The sequence below is a fragment of the Cokeromyces recurvatus genome, assembly GCF_025118155.1.
Source record: "Cokeromyces recurvatus strain NRRL 2243 chromosome Unknown BX663scaffold_13, whole genome shotgun sequence".
NCBI classification, from domain to species: Eukaryota; Fungi; Mucoromycota; class Mucoromycetes; order Mucorales; family Mucoraceae; genus Cokeromyces; species Cokeromyces recurvatus.
The window spans coordinates 125,562-149,982 of NW_026251399.1; the positions used below are offsets into that span (position 1 = coordinate 125,562).

The 24,421-nt window shown below is 30.4% G+C and overlaps 8 protein-coding genes across 8 annotated transcripts; 5 read left to right on the plus strand and 3 right to left on the minus strand.

The window, feature by feature from the left end:
• Positions 1-2,631: 2,631 nt before the first annotated feature.
• On the plus strand, positions 2,632-3,765 carry BX663DRAFT_509825 (uncharacterized protein). The gene is made up of 5 exons (XM_051527677.1): positions 2,632-2,790; positions 2,868-3,031; positions 3,091-3,360; positions 3,433-3,557; positions 3,617-3,765. Exons 1-5 carry the CDS (start codon positions 2,718-2,720, stop codon positions 3,693-3,695), a joined length of 711 nt encoding a protein of 236 aa, XP_051382591.1. The 5' UTR covers positions 2,632-2,717; the 3' UTR covers positions 3,696-3,765.
• Positions 3,766-4,058: 293 nt separating this feature from the next.
• Positions 4,059-4,950, plus strand: BX663DRAFT_509834 (RmlC-like cupin domain-containing protein). The gene is made up of 4 exons (XM_051527678.1): positions 4,059-4,173; positions 4,232-4,272; positions 4,322-4,581; positions 4,660-4,950. The coding sequence occupies exons 1-4, from the start codon at positions 4,072-4,074 to the stop codon at positions 4,827-4,829; spliced, it is 573 nt and encodes a 190-aa protein (XP_051382592.1). The 5' UTR covers positions 4,059-4,071; the 3' UTR covers positions 4,830-4,950.
• Positions 4,951-5,741: 791 nt separating this feature from the next.
• On the minus strand, positions 5,742-6,870 carry BX663DRAFT_552016 (uncharacterized protein; the record flags this gene model as incomplete). The annotated part of the gene is made up of 4 exons (XM_051531330.1): positions 5,742-6,225; positions 6,427-6,542; positions 6,620-6,687; positions 6,753-6,870. 4 exons carry the CDS (start codon positions 6,868-6,870, stop codon positions 5,742-5,744), a joined length of 786 nt encoding a protein of 261 aa, XP_051382593.1.
• Positions 6,871-7,377: 507 nt separating this feature from the next.
• BX663DRAFT_454635 (glycyl-tRNA synthetase) lies at positions 7,378-9,874 on the plus strand. Its single transcript, XM_051523822.1, has 5 exons — positions 7,378-7,531; positions 7,625-7,676; positions 7,787-8,360; positions 8,485-8,634; positions 8,719-9,874. Exons 1-5 carry the CDS (start codon positions 7,493-7,495, stop codon positions 9,815-9,817), a joined length of 1,914 nt encoding a protein of 637 aa, XP_051382594.1. The 5' UTR covers positions 7,378-7,492; the 3' UTR covers positions 9,818-9,874.
• Positions 9,875-9,881: 7 nt separating this feature from the next.
• Positions 9,882-14,188, minus strand: BX663DRAFT_472968 (uncharacterized protein). The gene is made up of 8 exons (XM_051524187.1): positions 14,024-14,188; positions 13,349-13,961; positions 12,047-13,253; positions 11,880-11,957; positions 11,441-11,792; positions 11,034-11,328; positions 10,560-10,941; positions 9,882-10,463 (listed from the first exon to the last, which is right to left on the minus strand). The coding sequence occupies exons 1-8, from the start codon at positions 14,090-14,092 to the stop codon at positions 10,136-10,138; spliced, it is 3,324 nt and encodes a 1,107-aa protein (XP_051382595.1). The 5' UTR covers positions 14,093-14,188; the 3' UTR covers positions 9,882-10,135.
• A 2,006-nt stretch (positions 14,189-16,194) lies between these two features.
• Positions 16,195-19,608, plus strand: BX663DRAFT_509857 (MCM2/3/5 family-domain-containing protein). The gene is made up of 8 exons (XM_051527679.1): positions 16,195-16,458; positions 16,552-16,731; positions 16,826-17,999; positions 18,080-18,472; positions 18,546-18,707; positions 18,789-19,077; positions 19,171-19,298; positions 19,356-19,608. The coding sequence occupies exons 1-8, from the start codon at positions 16,235-16,237 to the stop codon at positions 19,455-19,457; spliced, it is 2,652 nt and encodes an 883-aa protein (XP_051382596.1). The 5' UTR covers positions 16,195-16,234; the 3' UTR covers positions 19,458-19,608.
• Positions 19,609-20,016: 408 nt separating this feature from the next.
• BX663DRAFT_486422 (uncharacterized protein) lies at positions 20,017-20,508 on the plus strand (the record flags this gene model as incomplete). Its single annotated transcript, XM_051524677.1, has 1 exon — positions 20,017-20,508. The coding sequence occupies one exon, from the start codon at positions 20,017-20,019 to the stop codon at positions 20,506-20,508; it is 492 nt and encodes a 163-aa protein (XP_051382597.1).
• Positions 20,509-20,919: 411 nt separating this feature from the next.
• BX663DRAFT_536492 (26S protease regulatory subunit 7) lies at positions 20,920-22,858 on the minus strand. Its single transcript, XM_051530629.1, has 7 exons — positions 22,781-22,858; positions 22,665-22,706; positions 22,544-22,581; positions 22,367-22,448; positions 22,067-22,301; positions 21,127-21,988; positions 20,920-21,055 (listed from the first exon to the last, which is right to left on the minus strand). Exons 1-7 carry the CDS (start codon positions 22,806-22,808, stop codon positions 21,038-21,040), a joined length of 1,305 nt encoding a protein of 434 aa, XP_051382598.1. The 5' UTR covers positions 22,809-22,858; the 3' UTR covers positions 20,920-21,037.
• Positions 22,859-24,421: the final 1,563 nt, after the last annotated feature.

Below are 24,421 nucleotides of genomic sequence, written 5' to 3' on the forward strand. Positions count from 1 at the left end.
CAATGGATTTATACAATCCAAAAACACACACACACACACATAACAGACTTTCATCATTGCCTAATAATAGCATTTCTATTTTTCATTTAACTCTTCTATTATTTTGAATATGATCAATAAGACTCATATATACATATATAAATACATATAAACTTATTAAGAATGAATGGATCTTTAAATAATCACTCTGAGGTAGCTTCAGTGACTAATATTCCTCTCTTGAACATTCAATTTCGTTCAAGGTTAACAATTGGCCAGCAGTCTTAATAGAAAATAACTACTTAAAACTATGGTTCACAATAAAGATGATCTGCGTCTTGTCTCTAAAGTAGTAGTCATGAAGAAGACGAAATTGGTACAAATATCTTGTTTGGAATATCCTTTCTATTCAATAACAAGACAAGATCTTCTTTAGTGGATAAAAATGCAGAACCGAAAGATAGGTATTTCTATGAATAACAAACTATTTCTGATGGTACTCTTGAAATGGCCTACTTCATGTATAATGGTAATACAACATCATCACTGTTAACGATGAAGGATATGCTAAAGTAGATCACCCATTTGGAAGAAGGCATCTGAACTTATGAACAAGATTCAAAAGCAATCCTATATAGAAACTAAATGAACAACCAACACGTTATGTCATATTCAATATGTATACCATTTAAGGTAATCGTTTGGAACTGCTACGAATAATAAATGTGTCTAAAGGTTATGGATGCAGAGCACGGAGGTTTAATAAAACCCCTTTCTCCCTCCTCCTTATCACCCTACAGTAAGTAAATAAGGACGATTCTATCTTGCTAAAGATAATCTTCTATGTCTCGAGCATAAAAAAGAAAAGTCATATCTGAAATGCTCAACAAATAAAAAGTTGCGTTGCTATTGGAGAAAGTACGTTATTCTACTTGTAACTTTGTCTAAAATAAGATACATTCTTCTCTAATGGTTCTTTTATATAAATATATAAATATGTTCCTTTTGTCCCTATATTTTTTAAATGCATGTCTTTTTAATTTATGTACATTTAAAATTAAGCACTTTAATTGATTTAATGATTTGCATAATATCTATTAATTCTTCTGACTTTTGTTTTCATTATTCTAACCAATCTCGGTGACATGATCTCACGTATAGGATTGGTTGAACATGTTTAACTTATTTTTATCAACATACATATAAACCCTTCTGCGGTAATAATTAAAGTAAAGTATATTTTATTAAGAAAAAAAAAAGTAAAAGACGAAAGTTAAAGCACTTTAATAATGTCCTCATTATAAACACATTAGTACCAAGAGTTAAGCTCCTGGTCGGATAATATGTAATGCTTATATGTCTATCTTAAAAATGAATGCACAGAGCTAATCGAATCATCCAAAAAATAATAATAATAGTAAAACTACAAGTGTTACTATTTTTAATCGTAAAAAGTTAAGCTAAACCCTGGAAGATGACTTTAATATATGTCAAAAAAAGAAAAAAAGAACAAAAGAAAGGAAAAGAAAAAAAAGAAAAGAAAGGTATTTGCATGTGATCTTGGTATAAAAAAATGCGTCTCCTTTTTCTTCTGTCAAAATGACTTTATAATCTCCTTTTTTTTTTTAATTATGTAAAACTTATGGCTTGAATAACTAATATCTAGGATAATTCTGCTTTGATCATTTTCATTTGTTGAATATAATACAATTAAAAGAGAAAAGAGTCATGAACCAAGGAGGAAAAAAAAAAAAAAATTGCCTAAAAATAGTATTTTTTTTTCAATTTTATAAATCTGCTGATCGAGCTCAGCACTATAGAAGTGGAACTTGTTAAATTTGATTATTGATATGTATAGTAATATCTCCGAAAAAGATATATTATTTCTTCATGTGTTGTATTTTTTTTTTTTTAAAAAAAAGAAAAAAAGAAAAAAAGAAAAAAAAAATAGCTCTTCTTTTAAGGAATAGTATGAATAGATGTCATTATTATTATTAATAGTAACAATATTACTTATTTCAACTAACAGTATACGAATTTGTTTCTTAACTTTAAATGCTAGTAGTAGTCTGCTCATATTCTTTCTCCTCTCCTTTTCATCATTACTATCCTACGCTTAAGAAAAAAAAAAGAAGCTATTTTATTGCTGATCTTCTTTACTACTATTTTGATGATAAAATATGACTTCATATGATAATAACACAGCCACCAGGTTATTATTAGTACCGCTATGAGAGAGGAGATTTATTGTTGCATGCAGATCAACATACATTTAATACATTTAATAAAAAAAAAGTTGTCATAGAAACATGATAATTTAATTACCATATATGGCTTTTTTAAACTAAAAATAGTAGTAGAAGAGTATTCGTTGTCATCAAGTTAAACTATTCTCTTATTTGTTACAAAAGGAATAAATGTGTAGTATTAATTTATCTCTATTATTATTATGTAATAAGACTTGAGGGGAGGAAAAAAAAAAAAAAAAAAAAGAGAAAGAGAGAGGAATAAAGCATCAAATACATTAATTTCTTTTTAACTAAAATGTCTTATTTTTCCTCTTTCAAGACGCTATAAAAGAATAGGATAGAGATGCATATTAAACTTCTTTTTTTTTTTTTTTTTTTTTTTTTGCATCCAAAATAAATAAATAATAAATGACTTTGTGCTATTAAAAGATTTTTTCTTTTCCTTTTCTATATTTATAAATAAATATTTTATTTTTCACCGGGACTTGAATGAAGAAATTGTCTCAAACAGCGCCCTTAAAAGTAATTCAAATAAAAGATAAAGTCAGGCAACAACAAGAAGGTAATTCCTAAAAGAAAAGGAAAAGAAAAAAGGAAAAAGAGAAATAAACACTATTTTTTTTTCTCTTTACATATTAGTTCAACTTCATATTCATGATCCTATCTTTATTCATCAAAAAAGAAATAAAAAATTACAATTATTAAACCAATTGAGTCAATTAGAACTTTTATTAGAAAAGAAGAATAGACTCGAGATTTGGAAATCAAAAAGAGAAATAAAGAACATGGACTCCACATTACAAGTAAATTAAAGGATTTAACATTATGGTTTTTATATATATATATGTATTTGCGTCAATAGAGACTTTATCAAATCGTAAGCAGGACTCAAGTCAGCACTCTACGACAAGACATTTTATTACAAGATAAAGAGTTTAGAATAAAGTTGAAACAACTTTACCCAAGAGTGTTTGTCTTATTATCAGATGATGATTTTGGTCAGCAGCAGCAGTTACAACAATACCAGTCACTTTCTCATCTAAATGAATTATATGTTATTGCTACTAGATTTTATTATCATTTAAATTCATCAAATCATCAATATATTCCTTATCAATTAGCATTATTATATGTAAAAAGAAAAAAACAACAATGATATAAATGTATATACACTATTTTAAATGTTAATCTTATTTATACAAAGCAATGTATTAATAGACAAGGAGTTCATTTTATCAATTATAAACTAAAGATTGAACAAAGATTTGATAAAGTTAAACAAGTAACCAAAACGAAAGACGATCAACTTGAATCAAATCAGATTTCATGGTAATAATCAAAATAATAATCAAGCTGACACTATTTACTTATCATATTCTATTATAAAGGTTGAAATCTTTAGCTTTAGACATTATTATGCAAATAATAATTAGTATCTATAAATATGATACATTTTTTAATAACTAAATTCCCGTGAAGTAAACTTTACTTGTTATAAGAGAAACGACCGTGGAAAAAAAAAAGAATTGTATACTATAACATGTTACTTGAATATAACACAGATTTTTTTTTTTTTTTTTTTTTGTGAATACTATAAATAATAATAATTCTTTTTCTTTTCTTATCGTCCTTTCTCTTATTCTTTTGTTAAATAATAATGTCTCCTCCTCCTCCTCCTCAAGAACCTACTTCTGTTCTACTTTCTACTACTACAAAGGACAATGCTTCCTCTACTGTGGATAGTAAATTTACCTTGAATGATCTTATTAAATCTATTCATGATGTTTTAGGTGACGAAGGTCTGGATTCGGAACGTATTGACCCTCAGAGAATTATTGAGTTAATGGAAAGATATAGCTCTAATGCTGCCGATTGGAATAAATATACATTATTTGATCATTCAAGAGCATATACTCGTAACTTGGTTGATGATGGAAATGGAAAGGTATATACACATGTGTTTATATAAAGTCCATTTAACTTACTTGTATTATTATCTGTAGTTTAATTTGATGATTTTAGCTTGGAGCAAAGGTCAAAAGAGGTAAATTGTTTCATCATCCTACTTTAAACACAACTAATTCCTTTTATAGTCCAATTCATGATCATGCAGGTTCTCATTGTGTTATGAAAGTACTTGACGGAGAATTAAAAGAAACACTATTCCATTGGCCATCTACGTCAGCTGACAATGATGATAATAACCAACCTGTTTTTATGGATATTACAGCCAATGAGTCATCAAAGTCAGGTTCTTCTTTGTCAAACACAAATACTATTCAACAACAGCAACAACCATTGACTGTCTTAAAAGATACTATATATCAGCCTAATCAAGTTACATATGTACATGGTAATATACCCTACATAACTCTTATCTATAATAATAATAATATTTTTTTTCTTTTTTCTATATAAAAAAAAAAAAAAGATAAAATAGGCTTACATCGTATTTCTAATCCAAACAAAGAATGTGGGGCTGTTTCACTTCATTTATATACTCCTCCATACAAAATGTGTAAAACATTTGAAGAGAACACAGGCAGAGCAAGATGTAGTGGTATTTGCTCTTTTTATTCTATTGGTGGAAATCGTGTTTAACAAAAAAAAAATTAATAAAAATTCTATCCTGCAAACACATATTATATTTATAATAAATACAAACATTTTTGTTAAATAAAGAAAGTATTAAAAATAAAAATAAAGGAAAGAAAGAAAGAAAGAAATAGGGCTGTGTTCGTTTTATGCTTTGTCTTTAATAAAGAAGATTATCCACTTAATTGCAAGAAAAATGGTGAAATCAATATTTATTTTAATTGGTTCATTCATATTACACAAATAGTAAGAGAAAATAATAGTGTTATTTTAGTGAAAGAATGCATGACACTATTATTTCAAAAGGCTGTATGAATCATCTTTAATTTTTACTGTAGTAAGGTTTAATTTTTATTTTATTTTGAATTGAATCATGTTCAAGGTACGATGATAACACTTCTCTGTATGTATTTATTATTATTATTATTATGATAAGGAGTATTTCTTTTATAAATGTGTTGCTCATATACACTGCTTAATTTAAATACTAATCAAGCTCTGTAGATAAGATCAACAATTAAGCTTTGATATAGTAGAGAAAATTCTATGGCTGATACTCTCTATTAAAAAACTTAATTTTGTCTTTTCCTTGCTTTTGATCTATTGCCATTGGGTTCAAATGTATCTCTTTCTTTTAACACAGCAGTAATTATATATATATATATACATACACACAAAAGGAAGCTTATAGAAACTGAAAAGACTATAACAATCAAAATCTGATTGACATTAATCCAACATTATTATTTTTAATTATGAAATCAAATTTCAAAATAGTGTCATTGTCAACAGCTTTATTTTATAATTATTAAAGTAGAATAGATGTAACACATAAAAATCATTTTTTTTTCTCCTTAATTTTAATACAAGTATTTATATGTATTTTATTATATATTATTATTAGTAGGAGACCTACCATTATTCCTGATTGTTATTTTCTACTACATTTGATAATTGTTCGGGTTGTTGTTGTTGGTCTGTTTGAATGGCTGGCTGTTCTTCTGATGGATTATTATTATTATTAGGTTGCTCGACTACTTGTGATTCAGCTGGAATATCTCCGCGTGGAGATGGGGAGCGACTATGTCTTCTAGGAGAACGACTATTGTCTCTTGGAAGAGGTGAACGTGAGCGACTATATCCTCTTGGGGGAGGGGAGCGACTATAACCTCTGGGAGGGGGTGAACGACTATATCTTCTAGGAGAACGACTATAGTCTCTTGGAGGAGGTGAACGACTATATCTTCTAGGAGAGCGACTATAACTACGTCCACGACGATCATCATAAGGAGATCTAGAACGTGAATAACTACGTCCTCTTCTAGAATAATGACGTGAACTATATCTATCAGGAGTGCGACTACGTGATCGATATCTATCTCTTCTATAATCGCGTCTTGGTCTAAATAAATAAACAAAACAGAACAAAAACCAGTTTTTTATAAATAAATTGTATATAATTTTTTAACAATTAAAATAGAATAAAATAAAAATAAAAATAAAACCTCATTCTCTGCCTCTGTTGATTTACTTCCGTATAATATGAAGATGCCTTTATAAACTTCCTTCCTTTTAAAATGAAAAAAAAAGAAAAAAACTTTACCTTTTACAATCACGAGCCCAATGACCTTCTTCACCGCAATTATAGCAAGTAGTATCATTATATCTACGAGGAGTTCCCTTTGCTTTCTCAACTACAATACGAGTGCCATCAATATCCTATCAATCAACAACAACAACAAAAAAAAGTTAATATTTTGTTTTAATAGAATTTACATACTCTATTTTATACTTACAAGACCATCCGTGTCTCTAATAGCATCATAAGCATCTTCAGGATCTTCAAATTCAACAAATCCAAAGGCTAAAAGTATCCCAGTCAATTATTCTATCCTCTTTATTTTTTTATTTTTTTTTGAATGCACTTACAATATCGTGTTCCTCTCTTTATTTGACAGTTAATAATCCTACCATACTTGTAAAATATATCTTCCAAATCTCTATCATCAAAATTGTATGATGGTAAACGTCCAACAAAGATAGACATTATAGGATCGTTTTATATATTATAGAAAAAGAAAAAAAGAAAAAGAAAAGAAAAAAGAAGAAAAAAGAAGAATATTAAAAAAAAAAAAAGTGATAACAGTAGTTGTTTTTTATATGTGTATAAATATATATTTGTTTTAAATAGCCGATGATTGGGCCTATTACAATGAATTTCATGTTTCTATACTTTTCCAAAAAAAGGGAATTTTCATGATAAAACCTTGCTAATCATGTTGTCTTCTAATGAAGTTGTTATTCATTTATTCATTTATTTATTTATGTGTTACCCAATAAACCTTTAATCCTGTCAAGTAATAAAAAATTTTTATGCAATTAAAAAGACTTATATGACTGCTATTCTATTTCTTCTTGTTATCATGAATAGTACTACTTTAAACACAATAACAAAGTTGTTGCTTTACACTGAAACTATGATTTAATTCTAATTGTAATAATAATTTAAGGCTTCTTCTTCTCTCGTCAATTCAAAGCCACAACACAAATTTTTTTTTTTTTTTTATATATGTATATTAGTGTATAACCCCGAACAAGCTATTTTACAAAACAACAGATATTCATACACATCTATTTTTTTTTTTCCTTATTTATTATATACAGATAAAATGGCCTCTTCTGTTAAGTTTGATAGAGCTGCCCTTGAGGTACTTTTAACTCACCCACTCACTTACACACATATATACATATATATATATATATACATTGCAACTCTCATTAACGTGTCAACTCTAATGTAGCAACTTGTTACTAAACGTTTCTTTTACGCACCTTCTTTTCAAATTTACGGTGGTAATATACATATTTATGTATTTATTTATATATTTATATAGTTGATTTATTCTAAAATTATTTCTCTCTTTCTTTCTCTTTCTCTTTTTTTTTTTTTTTTCCTTGTTAAGGTGTTGCCGGTCTTTATGATTTCGGTCCTACAGGTTGTGCTCTTTTAAACAACATCATTTCTCTCTGGAGACAACATTTCGTCTTGGAAGAAGAAATGCTCGAAGTTGACACAACAATCATGACAACTTATGATGTTCTTAAAACTTCCGGTCATGTTGATAAATTCGCTGATTTTATGTGTAAGGATTTAAAGAATGGTGAAATCTTTAGAGCTGATCATGTTATCGAGGCTGTCCTTGAAGCTCGTCTTCAAGGTGATAAGGAAGCTAGAGCTGCCAAGGCTGGTAAGAGTGCCGAAGAAATTGCTGCTGAAGCTGCTGAAGCTGCTAAAGCTGCTGACAAGAAGAAGAAGAAGAAGAAGGGTACTGTAGTAGCCGTTGAATTGGCTGATGACGTTCGTCAAGCTTATGAAGAATGTTTGGCTCAAATTGATAATTACAGTGGTGAACAATTAGCTGAGATCATGAAGAAATTTGATATTCGTTCTCCAGAAACGGGTAATGAACTTTCTGAACCAAAGGAATTTAACTTGATGTTTGAATCCTTGATTGGTCCTACTGGTCAACTTAAGGGGTAATTATTATACAAGATGATAGGCGATTGTTAACTAACTTGTATTTTTTTTTCTCTGTTATTGTCTGCCTTCTTTTATATATATATATATATATTTGTGTGTGTATCATTTTTATTATTATAGTTTCTTGCGTCCTGAAACTGCTCAAGGTCAATTCCTTAACTTTAAGAAACTTCTTGAATTCAACAATGAAAAGATGCCTTTTGCTTCTGCTCAAGTGGGTCGTTCTTTCCGTAACGAAATCTCCCCTCGTTCTGGTCTTTTACGTGTTCGGTAAGTATTTACAAGAGAGAATATATACTCTCTAACTAACTATCTATCCATCTCTTTTTTATTCTATATAAATGCAATATATAGTGAATTCACAATGGCTGAAATTGAACATTATGTTGATCCTGAAAACAAAAATCATCCTAAATTTGAAGATGTCAAACATGTTGTTTTGACATTATTACCCAAGGACGTTCAAATGAGCGGAAAGACAGATACAATTGAAATGTCGATTGGAGAAGCCGTTGAAAAGAAGATTGTCGATAACCAAACCTTGGGTTATTTCCTTGCCCGTATTTACCTCTTCTTGGATAAGATTGGTATTAAGCGTGAACGTCTTCGTTTCCGTCAACATATGGATAATGAAATGGCTCACTATGCTTGTGACTGTTGGGATGCTGAAATTCATACTAGTTACGGTTGGATCGAATGCGTTGGTTGTGCTGATCGTTCTGCTTATGATCTCTCTGTTCACTCTAAGCGTACTGGTGAAAAGTTGGTGGTCCGTGAACAACTTCCTGAACCTCGTACTATTGAATGCTGGCAAGTTGAGATCAACAAAAAGACATTTGGTCCCAAGTTCAAGAAGGACGCTAAGGCTGTTGAAGAGGCTCTCATGGCCTTATCCGATGACCAATACGCTGAATTGGCCAAGTCCATGGAGGCCAAGGGTACTGGCTCTATCAACGTAAATGGTCAATCCATGGAAATCGCTCAAGAGAACGCTACTATCAAACGTGGTACTGTCACTGAATATGTACGTGAATATGTTCCTAACGTCATCGAACCTTCCTTTGGTATCGGTCGTATCCTCTATTCTCTCTTGGAACATGTCTGGTGGGTACGTGAAGATGATGAAGCCCGTAATGTCCTCTCTTTCCCCGCTGCTGTCGCTCCCTTCAAGTGTTGTATCTTGCCTCTCTCTGGTAATGCTGTCTTTGAACCCTTTGTTCGTAAATATGCCAAGGAGCTTCGTAAGGCTGGTGTCTCTCTTCGTACTGATGATAGTAAAGCTTCTATCGGTCGTCGTTATGCTCGTAATGATGAACTCGGTATCCCTTATGCTATCACTATCGATTTCGATACCGTCAAGGATGGTACCGTCACTCTTCGTGAACGTGATTCTACAAAACAAATTCGTGACTCCTTTGAAAATATTTTGAAGATTCTTGTCAATGAAAATTAGAGATATACATACAAATAAATAAATAAATATTTATATATATATATAAAAAAAAAAGAAATGAGATCTTTGTTTATTTATACTACATAATTGAATATGTATACATATATATGTATAAAAATATATACTGGCTAATAATGAATATATTTATATAAAAAAAAAGGGGGTCAACTAATTAATCAATCAATCAATCCATAATAGATGATAGTAGTGTATATTCAAAAGACGAATGGAAAGGGAGGGGGAGAGAGGGGGGGGGGGGAAGGGAAGTGTGTGTGTGTGTGTGGGAGAGAGAGGGATGATAAATAATAGATAGAATTTTTAAGCGTAAGGATTAGCAGCAAAGACACGAATCAAAGGAGGGGTTCTAGTCATTTCAATGGTAAGCATGACTCTAATCTTATCCAGAGCTTTAATAGTCTGCGAAGATCGTTCAGAACTATATCCTGTACTAGCAGACAAACGAGAGCTAATAATAGAAGCTCTCTTTGAAGCAGATTTCTTGGTTGAATTAGATGTAGCTGGGATAATACCAGCTCTAGCAGCAGCAAGAGCAATAGCCTCAAACTGTGGATTATTTTCCATTTCATTACTTTGTTTTCTAATGTGGGAGCTACTTATAGAAGAGATTGGATGATGATGACTATCACTGTTACTACTACTACTGCTACTGCTACTGCTACTACTACTACTACTATTACTACTATTACTGACGTTGCTATCACGATTCTCGGCATAAAATAACTCTTCTTCTTCATACTCATCATCAGAAAGACTCCATTGATGTTGTAATCCAGTAGAAGGAATAACACCTTGTTTCCAAAACATAGTCAGAGCACGTTCTTGAGGATCATATTCATGTCTCCACAAGGGCAAATTAGCAAGATGGATACGTCTTTGTATACCAAATTCAGGTAAGGAGACGTCAAAATAGTCTTCCATTACGGCAATCACACGTGCTTCTCCAAACACAGTTGTCATTGATTGTTGAGGTTGTTTATGAACAAGATATAAGGCGAGTGATAATAGTTTACTTTGTTCTTTTGCTGTAATGCTTGCTTCTTTCTTTACATTACAATGCTGGGCAAGTTTTTGAACCGTATCACGATCTAAATAGAAATGTTTTTCTATGATATAAAACAAGAAAAAAAAAAAAGAATGAATTTAGGATATATATTACATAATGTATACACATATATAAATATATATAGTCTTTTACCACCCGTTAAAGTAGAATCTAATTGACGATGAACAATGATATCAGCATATCGACGAAGAGGTGCAGTAAAATGGGTGAAAAGAGGTAGACCGGTAGCAAAATGAGAATATTTTAAAATATCAAATGCACCAGTACAAAAGTATTTAGGAGGTTGCATTGTTTTTAATACAAGAGTAGATATTAATTGACGTAATTCATCGTCTTGTATAGCTTGAATTGATTCTTGAATTGTGTTTGCATTCGTAATATTTAATTGAATGCCTAAATAACGTGAGGCATAATCCTTCAATTCATGCTATAAAAAAAAAAAAAAAAAAAAAAAAAAAAAAAAAAAAAGAGAATATTAGTGAGTTTTTTTTTTATTTTATTTTTTTTATTTTTTTACTATTATTGTTATTCTAACTTACAATCTTTCTGGAATTGGGTGGTGCTTGACGTCGTAATAAAGCTTGTTCGGGGTATTGACTAGATATCTTTTGAGCTACACACTTGTTGGCCATAAATAAGAATTCTTTGACTATTTTAATAATATCAGGTCTTGAATTTGAAACATTAAATTTCGTAGGTTTATTAGGATCATCAAATTTGAGAGTAGTCTTGAATAGAGACATAGCATCTTTGGTATACCGTGTTTGATGAAGTGTTGATGCAAGCTCATATAACATAAGAATATTCTCTTTAATATCTTTGTTAACCTTATTATCCTCCTTTCCATCTATTATATCTTGTACATCTTCATATGTTAATTGTGCGCAAGATCTATTATATGTATGTATAATATATATAAAAGTTTAATTATAGATTTTAAACATACCAAAAATGGATATATTTGTTTGTGAAACTTACTTGACAATTGTCTTTCCAAACCAGGTATCTAATAACATACCATCTGAACTAATTTTCCATATCACAGAAATAGCAGGTCTAAAGAATATATACATATATAAAAGAAAATTAAGATGAGTATTTTTTTTTATATATGCTTTCCGTTATTATTTTATAAAGTACTTTACTTTGACTCATTTAGTGTAAAGTTTGCAATATTTGCTAATTCAGTGGGTAACATGGGTACTTCCTTTTGATCAAGACAGACATGAACTGCCCTGGCCCTAGCTTCTTTATCCAATGGTGAATGAGGTTTAATATAACAAGTGATATCAGTGATATGTACACCCACTTCGAATGTATCATCACCTAAACGAGTAATAGATAAACCGTCCTCAAAGAGAGTACTTCCAGCTGGGTCAATAGTAATCATACGATGATGATCATCTAAAGTTAAATCACGACGATATTCTTCATTTGTGAATTGATAAGGGGATGGTATGCAATCCATAACAGCCTCTGTAAAAGGGGTATCCGACACATTATTGTCTGCTAAAATAGCCTTGATCTGAACATCCAAGTCAGTAATGACACCTAATTCTTTTTCTAGAATACCAAAGGGATGCAAAGAAGTAATGGGCCAACGTTTAATAGAACCTGCAAAAAGACGATCCTTATAGGCTTCATTATTTTCCACAAAATCAGCAGGTACTTGCTCAATAGGAATAGCAATCAAGGGAACACGTTTATCAGTAGCTTTAAACCAAACAATACGAGGGGCTTCCTTCTTTACGTCTTGTTGTTCCTCGGCACGTTTATTATTAGGTCTCATCAAAGTCAAGTTACCCGAAAACACTTGATTTTGAGCTCTTTCCAAGATAGCTACAACGACACCCGCATATTTAGGTTTCACGATCTCAATCTCTTCATCACCACCAAAGATAATTTCATTTTCATCTTCTTCATCGGGTAAACGTACCTTGACTTGACCATTATTTCGAGCCAGTTTTGCTTCTTCCTTTTCTTGCTTTTCACGAACCACTTTTTCAACATTGACAAGACGGACAGCAACCACATCACCTTCAAGAGCACGATTACGGTCTCTTGAACCACAAATATAGATATCACCTCCATCAAGTTCATCACAAGAGACATAAGCATCACTACGATTTCTTTTGTTAACACGTAAAATACCACGTACAAGTTGCCTAGCTCTAAATAAAGGTGTTAAAGCAGAAAATGGAAGATGAGCAATAAAGAGAGGTCGACGTTGATGAGGATTAGCATCATCTCTTGAAAAATTAACACGAGTAGGTGTAAAAGGAACAAGAGAAAATGATGATCTATTGCTACCACTACCACTATTATTATTATTCATAGATAAAGATGATGTACCTAATAAAAAATAAAGGAAAAGTTATTAGCATCTATACACCCATTCAATGTATATAAATATATATATATATAAAAGGAGGGGCAATTCTATTTACTATTTCTCCACTCATCAAAATTACGAGAAGAACGATGGCTAAGAGATTTTCTATTTTCAGATGAACCAAGAGATAAACTTAATGATTTACTGTTCATTGAAGACCTCTTATTATAAGACTGTTGTTGACGTTCGGATAAAAATGATTCACCATGTTCATTTAATACAGGTAACTGTTGAAGTGAAGCTCTTTTTTTGATATAACCATTTCCATTCTCATCACGACGATTAAATGTACCCATCAACTTGGCTTCAGCCTCAGCTAAAGCAGCTTCCCTTGACATAAACATACTTTCATCGCTCGGTCGTCTCTCTTGTGAAATAATAGGAGGTAACGTCTTTAGAGTATTTATCATGTTTTGTAAAGAATCAACTGCCATTTCCTCTTTTAAAATATGTAAGCCTACAGCGCTTCGACGATTTTTTGGTAAGCTAGAAGATGACCTTGAAGTAGTAACGACGATTTCTGAATTGATAGCAGACCTTGATCTTTGGTGACGTGGAGTAGGCATCAAAGAAATAGGTTTTCTATTTCTATTATTATCCAATGGTTGAGAATTACTTACACCATGAAAAGTACGACGTTTATCAGAAAAGGAAGTCTTCGAAGAAAACTTTTAACATGTTGTCAGCATCATTTCCTCGAGATTAGTTTATAATTTTTGTAGCATCTTACCTCTGGAATATCAAATAAACCTCTTGTACTTTCAGGTGCAGTTTGTTGTTCTAATGTCTCATAATTCATTGAGGAAAAAGAAAATAAAAGAGGAAAGAATAAAACAAAAAAAAAAAGAATGGAAAAGGAGAGTGTGCACTAATAAATAAAATAAAAAAAAAAAAAAAAAAAAAAAAAAAAAAAAAAAAAAGATAGTGAAAGAGTGGAAAAAATAAATAAATAAATATAATTTATTAAAATTGTAATAATATGTGTGTGTGTGCGTATATAAAAATATTTTGTCGTACGAATTTTATGGTTTAAAAAATATTATTCGCTATGAGCCTAAAAAAAAAAAGGTTACAGAAAAGAAAGTTCATCTTTTTCAATAATTATGAAACAATTTAAAGTCCGGTTTCTCTTTTTTTATTAGTTAAAAAGTTTTGCTGTAAGTTACTATCATCATGAACATTAATTATTTAGTATGTGTGTATATTTATTCCATTAGGTGCTCTCTTTCTCTCGCTTGATGACGTATACTTTAATAGTTTAGTAATGATAATATAGACTTTCATATCTTACTAAATAAAGGGAAATACTATTATCGCCATAGAAACAAATAATGAACATTATTATTAAAATGATAAGGCGTTTTTTGTTATCATCTTATTTTAGTAATACTACTCCGCTGATATTAACGTACATAATCTAAGAATAAAGGCTTTATTTATTATTATTTTTTTTATTTACATTTAAACAGGTTTAAGATAACCTTAGAATTGTTCTGTATATTTTAATTATATAAAGGAAAAGGCTTTTATAATAGACCATGAAACTAATATAGCAGTATGGCTTTCTTCTATGTAATGAGGAGGAGATCAAATTATTACTGTAAACCTTAAACTTCATGTACGAATTAACTAAAGTAAAGGCTACATACACTACCTTTAAACTAATAAGAAATAAATCTAATTCATATTTTGTCATTGATCTAAAAAGAGATTATTATCCTCCTTACTTGAGGCAATTGGGTAGACAAATATAGATAAAGCCTTTATCTTTTTTTTTTTTGTTGAGATACATCTGAATATTACTTTGAATTTTAATTACTTTTGTTCAATAATAGATGCATTATCATTCTCGAGAATACACTTCTTGTCCCTGTATCAGCAAGCTTAGAATACAATTGAACGTGTCCACCAATATTCTTTTATTTACTAAGGATAAATCTACTTTTGTTTTATTTTTATTTTTATTTTATTTTTTTTTTTTTTTTTTTACAAATTTGAATTTGATAGTAAGAGATGCCGTTTGTTAACTTTTCTTTAATATATTGATGCAGCTGATAAGAATAGTATTCCGATTCTGTGGATTAATAATTCAATTTGATATCAAATGACTATTTAGCAAAAAGAATTGAAAGGACTATATTACGGGAACTCTGTAAAAAGTAAAACTTTTATTTTTATTTGGCTGGCTATTGTTACGTTTTCAAAAATAGCCAAATTTCTCAAGCAACAAAGGAAAAGCTTAGACTCAAATATAGAACATTATGGTTTTTAATATTGATAATTGAGGTGTAAATCGACTACATATAAACCTTTATAGAAAAACTGCTCAGTTTATATATTTATTTGGATATTAAATCCAAGTTAAATTTACCTTTTAAGAACTAATAAAATATCATCAAGTATATAAAAATGATAATAGGAAACAAATAGAACTAAATCTAACTTAACAAAAAAAAATTAAGCATTAGTCTATAGACATTATTTTAAACTAAAGTATACTTGTTAATGGGCCTATTCTCTTTTGAGATATAACATAAAGATGAGAGAGAATGATGTCTAAAAGTATTTTAGATTTTTTTTTTTTCTTTAAGCGTTAACTGAAAGAATAGTAGATGGATTTTTAATAAAGCCAAAATAATTATTAATATACAAATATGTATATATTTTTTTTAGCCTTTGATCCCAAATAAGGAATGGTCTTTTAGTTTTCTATTTCTCCTTTTATTGAATCAAAAAGATCAATTTTTGATATGTTCACTATCTTCTATACTGTAGAAGTTCAAAAATAGTCTTAGACAACATTATACTCAGTTACTCTGTGACCGTTAGAAAACGCGGTTTTCACTTTTTTTTTTTGGGAAAAAAAAAACGCGCCCGTTATGAATTTTCAATTTTTTTTTTTTTTTTTTTGTTTTTTTTTAATCGTATACGATAATTAGAAATGACAGATTTTGCTAGTGATCATTTATTCAGCGGTATTCTTGGATCTCAAGTAGCTCCCTTGGCTTCCGATACTCAAGGACAAACACCTATGAATATGGACATTGATGACACCCAAGCCACTCGTACTCAACGTCGACCAGGTTATGATCCTGACAATATTCCTCGAGTCATTGATGAAACTGCAATGGCTGTCATGGAAACTTTTGAAAAGTTTATAGAAACGTAAAGTTATCAACATTTATTATTTAGGACAAAGCAAAGGGGATAAGAACATACAAAGTTTTAACCATTTTGTTGTTTTATAAATGTATATAGATTTAAAGATGATCAATCATCTTATGTATCAAACAGCACTTCTAGTTGGTATGGCTATCCTTATATGATGCAACTTGAAAATTTCAAGTATTCTGAAATTGATACACTTTTTGTTGATTTTTCTCATATTGAAGCAACTGAAGAAAGTTTAGCTATTGCTATCAAGGAGCAATATTATCGGTAAGTCAAATCTCCCTCTCTCTCTCTCTTTCTTTTTTTTTCTTTTCTATTTCATGTATACTTATTTTTTTTGTTATCTACGTATAACGTATAGTTTCCTTCCCTATCTTCGTCGTGCTATTCATAACGTTGCTCGCAATCATTTTCCCGACAGTCTTTTCATTAATGAGCCTACCTTACGTTCAGCTCAAGGTGAAACATTTAGAAACTTCACAGTTGCCTTTTACGGTTTAAACGACCTGAATCGAGTACGTCAATTAAGAACAGATAAAATTGGTCACCTTGTCAGTGTCAGCGGTACTGTAACTCGTACAACTGAAGTTCGCCCTGAATTGGTCTATGCTTCCTTTACCTGTAATGAATGTGGTAAAGTAATGAATGATGTTGAACAAGAATTTAGATATACAGAACCTACCATGTGTCAAACAAGTACTTGCTATAATCGTTCTCATTGGACTTTGAATGTTGAACAATCTAAATTTGTCGATTGGCAGAGAATTCGTATTCAGGAAAATGCAAATGAAATTCCTACTGGAAGTATGCCGAGAAGTATGGATGTAATTGTACGTAATGATATGGTCGAAAGAGCCAAGGCAGGTGATAAGTGTATCTTTACTGGTACCTTAATTGTTGTACCTGATGTGGCTGCCTTTAGAACGCCAGGGACCTCTGTTGAAACTCAGAGAGATACTAAAGTACGTTCTACTGAGGGTATTGCGAATGAAGGTGTTACAGGCTTGAAAGCACTTGGTGTGCGTGATTTGACCTATAAACTTTCCTTTTTGGCTTGTATGGTTCAACCTGCTAATCACAGTAAAGGAAATGGATCTAACAATCTTCATGGTGAAGATACAACTGATGAAGATCAAAGAGATGTATATGCAGACTTTTCTCAAAAGGAGATTGAAGATTTACATAGGATGGTAAATATGGGAGGCTCTCTGTTTGGTAAATTAGTGAATAGTATTGCACCTACTGTATTTGGTCATGAAACAGTTAAAAAGGGTATTCTATTACAATTGATGGGTGGTGTTCATAAGGTAACCCCTGAAGGTATGAATCTTCGTGGTGATATTAATGTCTGTATCGTGGGTGATCCCTCTACTAGTAAATCTCAATTCTTAAAGTATGTCTGCAGTATTATGCCTAGAGCTGTATATACATCTGGTAAGGCTTCTAGTGCTGCTGGTTTAACTGCTTCTGTTATCAAAGATGAAGAAACAGGCGAATTTTCTATTGAAGCAGGTGCTCTTATGTTGGCTGATAATGTAAGTTCAAATATTTATATGTATATTTCAATAATTTGAATATTAAACATACCTATGTATATATGCATATATTTGTATAGGGTATTTGTGCTATTGATGAATTTGATAAAATGGATATTAAAGATCAAGTTGCAATTCACGAAGCTATGGAACAACAAACAATTTCAATCGCTAAAGCAGGTATTCAAGCTAGTTTGAATGCACGTACTAGTATTCTTGCAGCAGCTAATCCTGTGAGTGGTCGATATAACAAAAAATTGACATTGAGACAAAACATTAATATGTCTGCACCCATTATGTCACGTTTTGATTTGTTCTTTGTTGTTTTGGATGAATGTAATGATATTACTGATTATAATATTGGTCGTCATATCGTCAATACCCATCGTCTTCGAGATGATTTCATGCAACCTGAGTTTAGTACAGAACAAATCCAAAATTATATTCGCTATGCAAGAACATTCAAACCAAAGGTAGTATATTCAAACAGGATATCTTTCTCTCTCTCTCTTTTTTTTTTTAATACATGTAATATTTGACATTTAGATGACACCTGCAGCTGCTTTGAGATTAGCTGATTGTTATAGAGATTTGAGACAAGGTGATTCACAAGGTATTGGTAGAAATTCATATCGTATTACCGTTAGACAATTAGAAAGTATGATCCGTCTTTCTGAAGCTATTGCTAGAGTTAATTGTCGCGAGGAGGTATTTTTCTTTAAAAAAAAAATAACGCACTTTTTCTAAAAAAATATGTGCATTGCATTTAATTTTATTAAAAAAAAATAGATTACAGAAGCATATGTAACAGAAGCGTTTAATTTACTTCAAAAATCAATTATTCGAGTTGAAGAAGAAGATGTTAATATTGATGATGAAATGAATGAAGAGCAAGATGATGTGATGACAAGTGCAGAAGCATTAAATGGTATGACATTAAATGATACAGCAGACCAACATGTAGGAAATTCTGCTATCCCTCCCAGTGGCAAGATTTCGATTACGTATGAAAAATTCGAGCAAATTAAACTTATGTTAGCGCACAAACTTCGTTTAGTTCAACAATCATTTGATGAAGGTATAAGGAGTTAAAGGGATGAAAGCTGATACATTTTACCTAATTTGTCATTTTGTTTGTTTGCTTTTTTTTTTTTCTTTTTTTTTTTTTTAGACCCTGGAATGCGTCGTAGTGAATTAATTATGTGGTACCTTGAACAACGTGAAGCAGATATGACTGCTGAAGATCTTGATTATGAAACTTTACTTATCAATAAAATTATTAAGAAACTTGTTAAGACTGTAAGTAACTTATATAAAAATATTTAGTTTATTTATTCATTTTTTTCTGTCTATTAGGATGAAACTTTAATTGAAATTAGACAAGATGATTCAGAAGAAGAACTTGATGATCCTATTATTATGCTTCATCCTAACTGTATTTTAGCTGATGAAGAATAATTTTATAAATATAAATATTAATATAAATATACATATACATACACACACACGCACACGCACACCACACACATACATACACACATATACACACATATATATACATGTACACGCACTATTATTACTCTTATACGCTCATATATTATTGTTATTATTATCATAAGTGTAAATATTATTACATTAATTTGTTTTGCAATTCCCAAGGGATAAAATAAATATAATATTTGTCAATAATACATTTTATAAAGTGGCAGATGCAGAAAAAATTAATTTTTTTAAATTAACGTCAAATTCTTTAAGGGGGTGACAAAAGAAACTGACCGAAAAAAAAGAAAGAAAGAAAGATAAAAAATAAAAAAAATGGCCCCCTTCCTTTTCGTAATATGTACACGATGAAGTATTTTATGTCATGTATATGCACTTTGTCAAATAAAAAAAAAAAAAAAAATGGCCTCAAAATTTTAATATAAATAGAGAAACTTGACAGACCAAAAATATGTTTTTTTTTTTATTATTATCATCTTCATACTACTTCATTACAAACAAAACAAAACAAAACAAAATGGTTCGTGCTATTATCTTCATTTCTGCTATGATTGCTCTCATTGCCGGTGTCTCTGCTGCACCTCATGCTGGTAATGGCCACAATGATGTTGAAAGTACTGATATTGATTATAAAAAGAAATTTTCTGGTGTCGGTGATATTCTCGATGACGAGGAAATCCTTAACGATTTCCTTAACTTTTATGACTGGACTATCAAGAACATTATTCAAGATGTCAATATCCTCGCTGAAGATAATGGTGACTATTATGACTCTGATAAAAATGGCCCCGTTGTTGGTTATAAAACTAAGGACGAAGGATGTGATGGTGATGAATGCGACCTTCATGGCCTCTCAGCCAGAAATGATCACCCTTGTGATGATGATAAAGTCACTCTTACTAAGCGTTATAAAAATGCTGCCATTGAAGCTGATACCCCCGCTGTTAGATTTGCCAAAATGATCAATACTAAGGGAAACAAGATAACCGACAAGAAGACTAACGCTTAAATACGAATAATATTCAATTATTATTTTATTCAAGGAGGAGGAAGAGGAGGAGTCTTGCTTTGCTTTTATTCATTATATAAATTCATGTTATTCAAAAATCATATTATCAAATTTAAAATAAACATATACACATATACATCTATATAAAAAAATGTTCTTATTTCTTGACATATAAAATGCTTGTTTACTGTGTATTGATATACATATATATATTATTTGACTCTTACAAGTATAACTTATTATTAATCATGTAACTTGATAGAATAAATCTATGTTCAAGTCTCTACAATTACATATTACATCATATGTTAACGATAATGACCCAACAATACTTGGACATACATAATATAAATTTACACATAAATATACAGCATGTTCCTATTAAACGCCCAATATACGTTCGTATATAGATTTGTTTTTAACACATAAATGAATATACATATATATGTATTTTTATTATTATTTATTTATAAAAGAAGAAAAGAGAAAAAATAAAGAAAGTAAGGGTGTATTTTTTTTTCTTGTTAATCTAGTTCCACATAAGATACTATTAAAAAGAAAAAAAAACGGAAAAAAGTTATTAAATATAAAATATGCCCTATGTCGTCCTTTTCTTACCTTGGGAGTACTGGAAAACTTCTGATAACCTTTAATAACTTTATTAACTGACTCCAAAAAGTCCTTTTCAGTTGCAACCTTTCTTCTGGCACGAATAGCAAACATACCAGCTTCAGTACACACACTTCTTAATTCAGCACCTGTAGCATTAGGGCATAATCTTGCAATTAATTCGTAACGAATATCACGTTCCACACTCATACTCTTTGCATGAATTCTCATAATATGAGCACGACCTTCCAAGTCAGGTAAACCAAATTCTATACGTCGATCCAAACGACCAGGTCTCAAGAGAGCAGGATCTAAAGTATCAGGTCTATTTGTAGCCATCAACACTTTAATATTGCCTCTGGGATCAAAACCATCTAATTGATTAATCAATTCCAACATAGTACGTTGAACTTCATTATCTCCTCCTGCACCATCATCAAATCTTGCTCCACCAATAGCATCCACTTCATCAAAGAAAATAATACATGCCTTCTTTGTACGTGCCATTTCAAACAATTCACGAACCATACGTGCACCTTCTCCCACATATTTTTGTACAAGCTCAGAACCGATAACACGAATAAACGTTGCATCTGTTCTATTTGCTACGGCACGTGCACAAAGTGTCTTACCAGTACCAGGTGGTCCATAAAGTAAAACACCCTTAGGAGGGTCGATACCAAGATTTACAAATCTTTCTGGTTGAAGAAGTGGTAATTCAACTACTTCACATAGACGTTCTATTTGTTCTTTACAACCACCAATGTCACTATAAGTAACATCTGGTTTTTCTTCAACTTGCATCATAGTAACTGATGGATCAATCTTGGGTGGTAAAGGAATTTGAATCTGATACTTTGTACGATCAACACTATTAAAAGCAGATTGAATAAAAGAAAAAGAAAAAAAGAAATGAAGAAAATAATTGCAATTTTGTATTTCATCTTACCCAACACGCATGCCTTCTTCAATATCTGTAGGAGATACATGTCGAACTAATTCTACAACAAATTTTGCAATTTGCTTAACATTAATAACATATTTTGGATCTTCATTGTTCTCTCCTTGAATAATCTTTGTACAACGAGCAACTTGTAATGGTTGTTCTTCTTGCATTCTTTGTTTATCGGCAGGGATATCCCATAGATTAGGTGCAGCAAGACCAGTATCAGACTCCTTTACACCTATAAATTCCATTAATATTCCCCATAATTATGCGTAAAAAAATAGTCATTTCAAACTTCTTTACCAATATGTTCGTTCACACGTTTTTGGATGTCTTTAATATCTTGTTCCAAGGTCTTTAACTCTTTTGTATATGGACCTTGTCCCTATTGTATAATTTTATCAGTAAAATATTTATACAGGTATATATAAATCTAATAATTTTGTCTTGATCGTGATCAATCTATGTTTGAAACTTTACATAAGTTGTCAAGAGTTTAATATCTCCTTCATCCAAAGCTAAAATATTTTAGAAAAAAAAACAAAGTTAATTTAAATCATGCTACGCTTTTTTTTTTTTTTTCATTTTATATTGACTTTACCAACGATCTTTTCTTCTTCTCTGTCCTCGATACTTTTATCGTCTAAATAAAAAATAAAGTAAATAAATGATCTAATTCACTTCAACACTCTTTATATTTGAAATTAGCGAGTTTACATTTTTCCCAATCAGCTTTTGGTGGCATGTTTAATATATTTTACAAGTAATGATGAATTATAATGTCAAGTTCGAAATAATAAAAAAAAAAAAAAAAAAAAAAAAAAGTATATAGAAATTAGGCAATTCGTCCTTTTTGAAGCAACTTACGTGTCGCGAAATCATAATTAACTCCGATATTATTATTTTTTTTCTTCTTCCAATTCAAGATTACGTCACGTCCGAAATACTAGTTACAATTAAATATTATTATTGAATAAAAAAAAATTAAAGCCCATTTGAGCACATAGTAAAATAATCGTGTATTGTCCGGATCAGATAAAAAAAAAGGGGGAGGAGGATATAAAGAGCCTAAAAAAAACTTTTGTTAGTCAAAAAGGTAAATAATGGAAGAAGAATAGATACTAGATTAATTACTACAGCATAATCATGTGATCATATTATTATCAAGGAAAAGAGAGATATTCAGGAGAAATCTTACTATAGTAAAGGTAATCAAATTCAAAGAGTGCACAACACATTGTCGGCTAACGAATGATATATACAAAAGTAGAGGAGTTGATTCGTGTGGTAAGTAACTTTCTATGTTTGTTAGGAAGATGATTCAGTGGATTAGTCATAGTGTTAGGCATTTCTAGTCGGTGGTGTATATTTAAACAAACAGTAGTGTGTAGCTAAATAAGCTTATTTATTTGGATGGAAAAGATATGGTTTTGTAATACCACTAGACAATCAACCAAGATGCCAGCGTAGAGACACTGCTAACTACACATTATTCATCAGAAAATAGTAAAATAAGTTTGATACATAATCAACTCATATCAAAGTCTTTTTATGTAGTACTTACATTGAATGTAATAGAGAAAGATCAAATAATTTATTTTTGCTGTTAGTCTTACCTAAGTGCATCATGTTGCTATCAATTATTAAAAAAAAAAAGATTAAACAGGTACATTCCTCCAAAGAAAACTGTGGCAATCTTTGGAAGAGTTAGTTTTATTTTATTCATGTATTTATTCTTACCGGTCTTGGCAAATTTGCTTTACTCCTTCTTTGCTTTTTTGATTCTTTATTACTTCTCAAGAATTGAGTCGATCTTGAATCTATCTCTGTTAGTATAGTCAATAGGAATCTATTATAATCTTCTTCAAAAATATCTGTACAATAAAATAAAAGTAATCCAATTCGATACAATTCAGAAATAAGGCTAAATACGACATTACAGAATCAAACCAAGTAAAACACATAATTTAATAGGGAACATGTGCTTAGTAAAAGTTTTCTATAGCTATACGAAATAGATTATATTTAAGTGTAAAATATTGGTTTATAATAGATAAACTATACTTTAATCTTTTAAGCTTTGAAATCCTTGAATTGCTCACTATACCAAGCAACAACTATCCTCTTTGAAGCTTCTAAAATAGATAATAGAATGTTTGGTTTACTCAATTTAAAGCAGCTAATCTATCTATATCAAATAATAATGATCTTATATAACTCATATATAAAGACATATAATAAATATGAGCCTATACTTGTGTAAGATCAAATCTAATGGAACGTGATTAGTATGGACAAACATATCGGAATTATTTTAATGACCAATTAATAAGGATATATTATCCTTGGAATGAAATT

Coding starts and splice junctions, on each gene's coding strand:
- BX663DRAFT_509825 (XM_051527677.1), top strand. CDS start 2,718: ATGAAGAAATTGTCTCAAACAGCGCCCTTAAAAGTAATTCAAATAAAA. Junction 2,791..2,867: donor AGTCAGGCAACAACAAGAAG/GTAATTCCTAAA, acceptor TTTACATATTAG/TTCAACTTCATATTCATGAT. Junction 3,032..3,090: donor ACATGGACTCCACATTACAA/GTAAATTAAAGG, acceptor TTGCGTCAATAG/AGACTTTATCAAATCGTAAG.
- BX663DRAFT_509834 (XM_051527678.1), top strand. CDS start 4,072: ATGGAAAGATATAGCTCTAATGCTGCCGATTGGAATAAATATACATTA. Junction 4,174..4,231: donor TTGATGATGGAAATGGAAAG/GTATATACACAT, acceptor TATTATCTGTAG/TTTAATTTGATGATTTTAGC. Junction 4,273..4,321: donor TGGAGCAAAGGTCAAAAGAG/GTAAATTGTTTC, acceptor TTCCTTTTATAG/TCCAATTCATGATCATGCAG.
- BX663DRAFT_454635 (XM_051523822.1), top strand. CDS start 7,493: ATGGCCTCTTCTGTTAAGTTTGATAGAGCTGCCCTTGAG. Junction 7,532..7,624: donor TTGATAGAGCTGCCCTTGAG/GTACTTTTAACT, acceptor ACTCTAATGTAG/CAACTTGTTACTAAACGTTT. Junction 8,635..8,718: donor TCTGGTCTTTTACGTGTTCG/GTAAGTATTTAC, acceptor TGCAATATATAG/TGAATTCACAATGGCTGAAA.
- BX663DRAFT_472968 (XM_051524187.1), bottom strand. CDS start 14,092: ATGAATTATGAGACATTAGAACAACAAACTGCACCTGAAAGTACAAGA. Junction 11,329..11,440: donor CACCCAATTCCAGAAAGATT/GTAAGTTAGAAT, acceptor TTTTTTTTATAG/CATGAATTGAAGGATTATGC. Junction 10,942..11,033: donor AGATTCTACTTTAACGGGTG/GTAAAAGACTAT, acceptor TTTATATCATAG/AAAAACATTTCTATTTAGAT.
- BX663DRAFT_509857 (XM_051527679.1), top strand. CDS start 16,235: ATGACAGATTTTGCTAGTGATCATTTATTCAGCGGTATTCTTGGATCT. Junction 18,708..18,788: donor GAGTTAATTGTCGCGAGGAG/GTATTTTTCTTT, acceptor AAAAAAAAATAG/ATTACAGAAGCATATGTAAC. Junction 19,299..19,355: donor TTAAGAAACTTGTTAAGACT/GTAAGTAACTTA, acceptor TCTGTCTATTAG/GATGAAACTTTAATTGAAAT.
- BX663DRAFT_536492 (XM_051530629.1), bottom strand. CDS start 22,808: ATGCCACCAAAAGCTGATTGGGAAAAAT. Junction 22,449..22,543: donor TTAAACTCTTGACAACTTAT/GTAAAGTTTCAA, acceptor ATTATACAATAG/GGACAAGGTCCATATACAAA. Junction 21,989..22,066: donor GAAGAAGGCATGCGTGTTGG/GTAAGATGAAAT, acceptor TGCTTTTAATAG/TGTTGATCGTACAAAGTATC.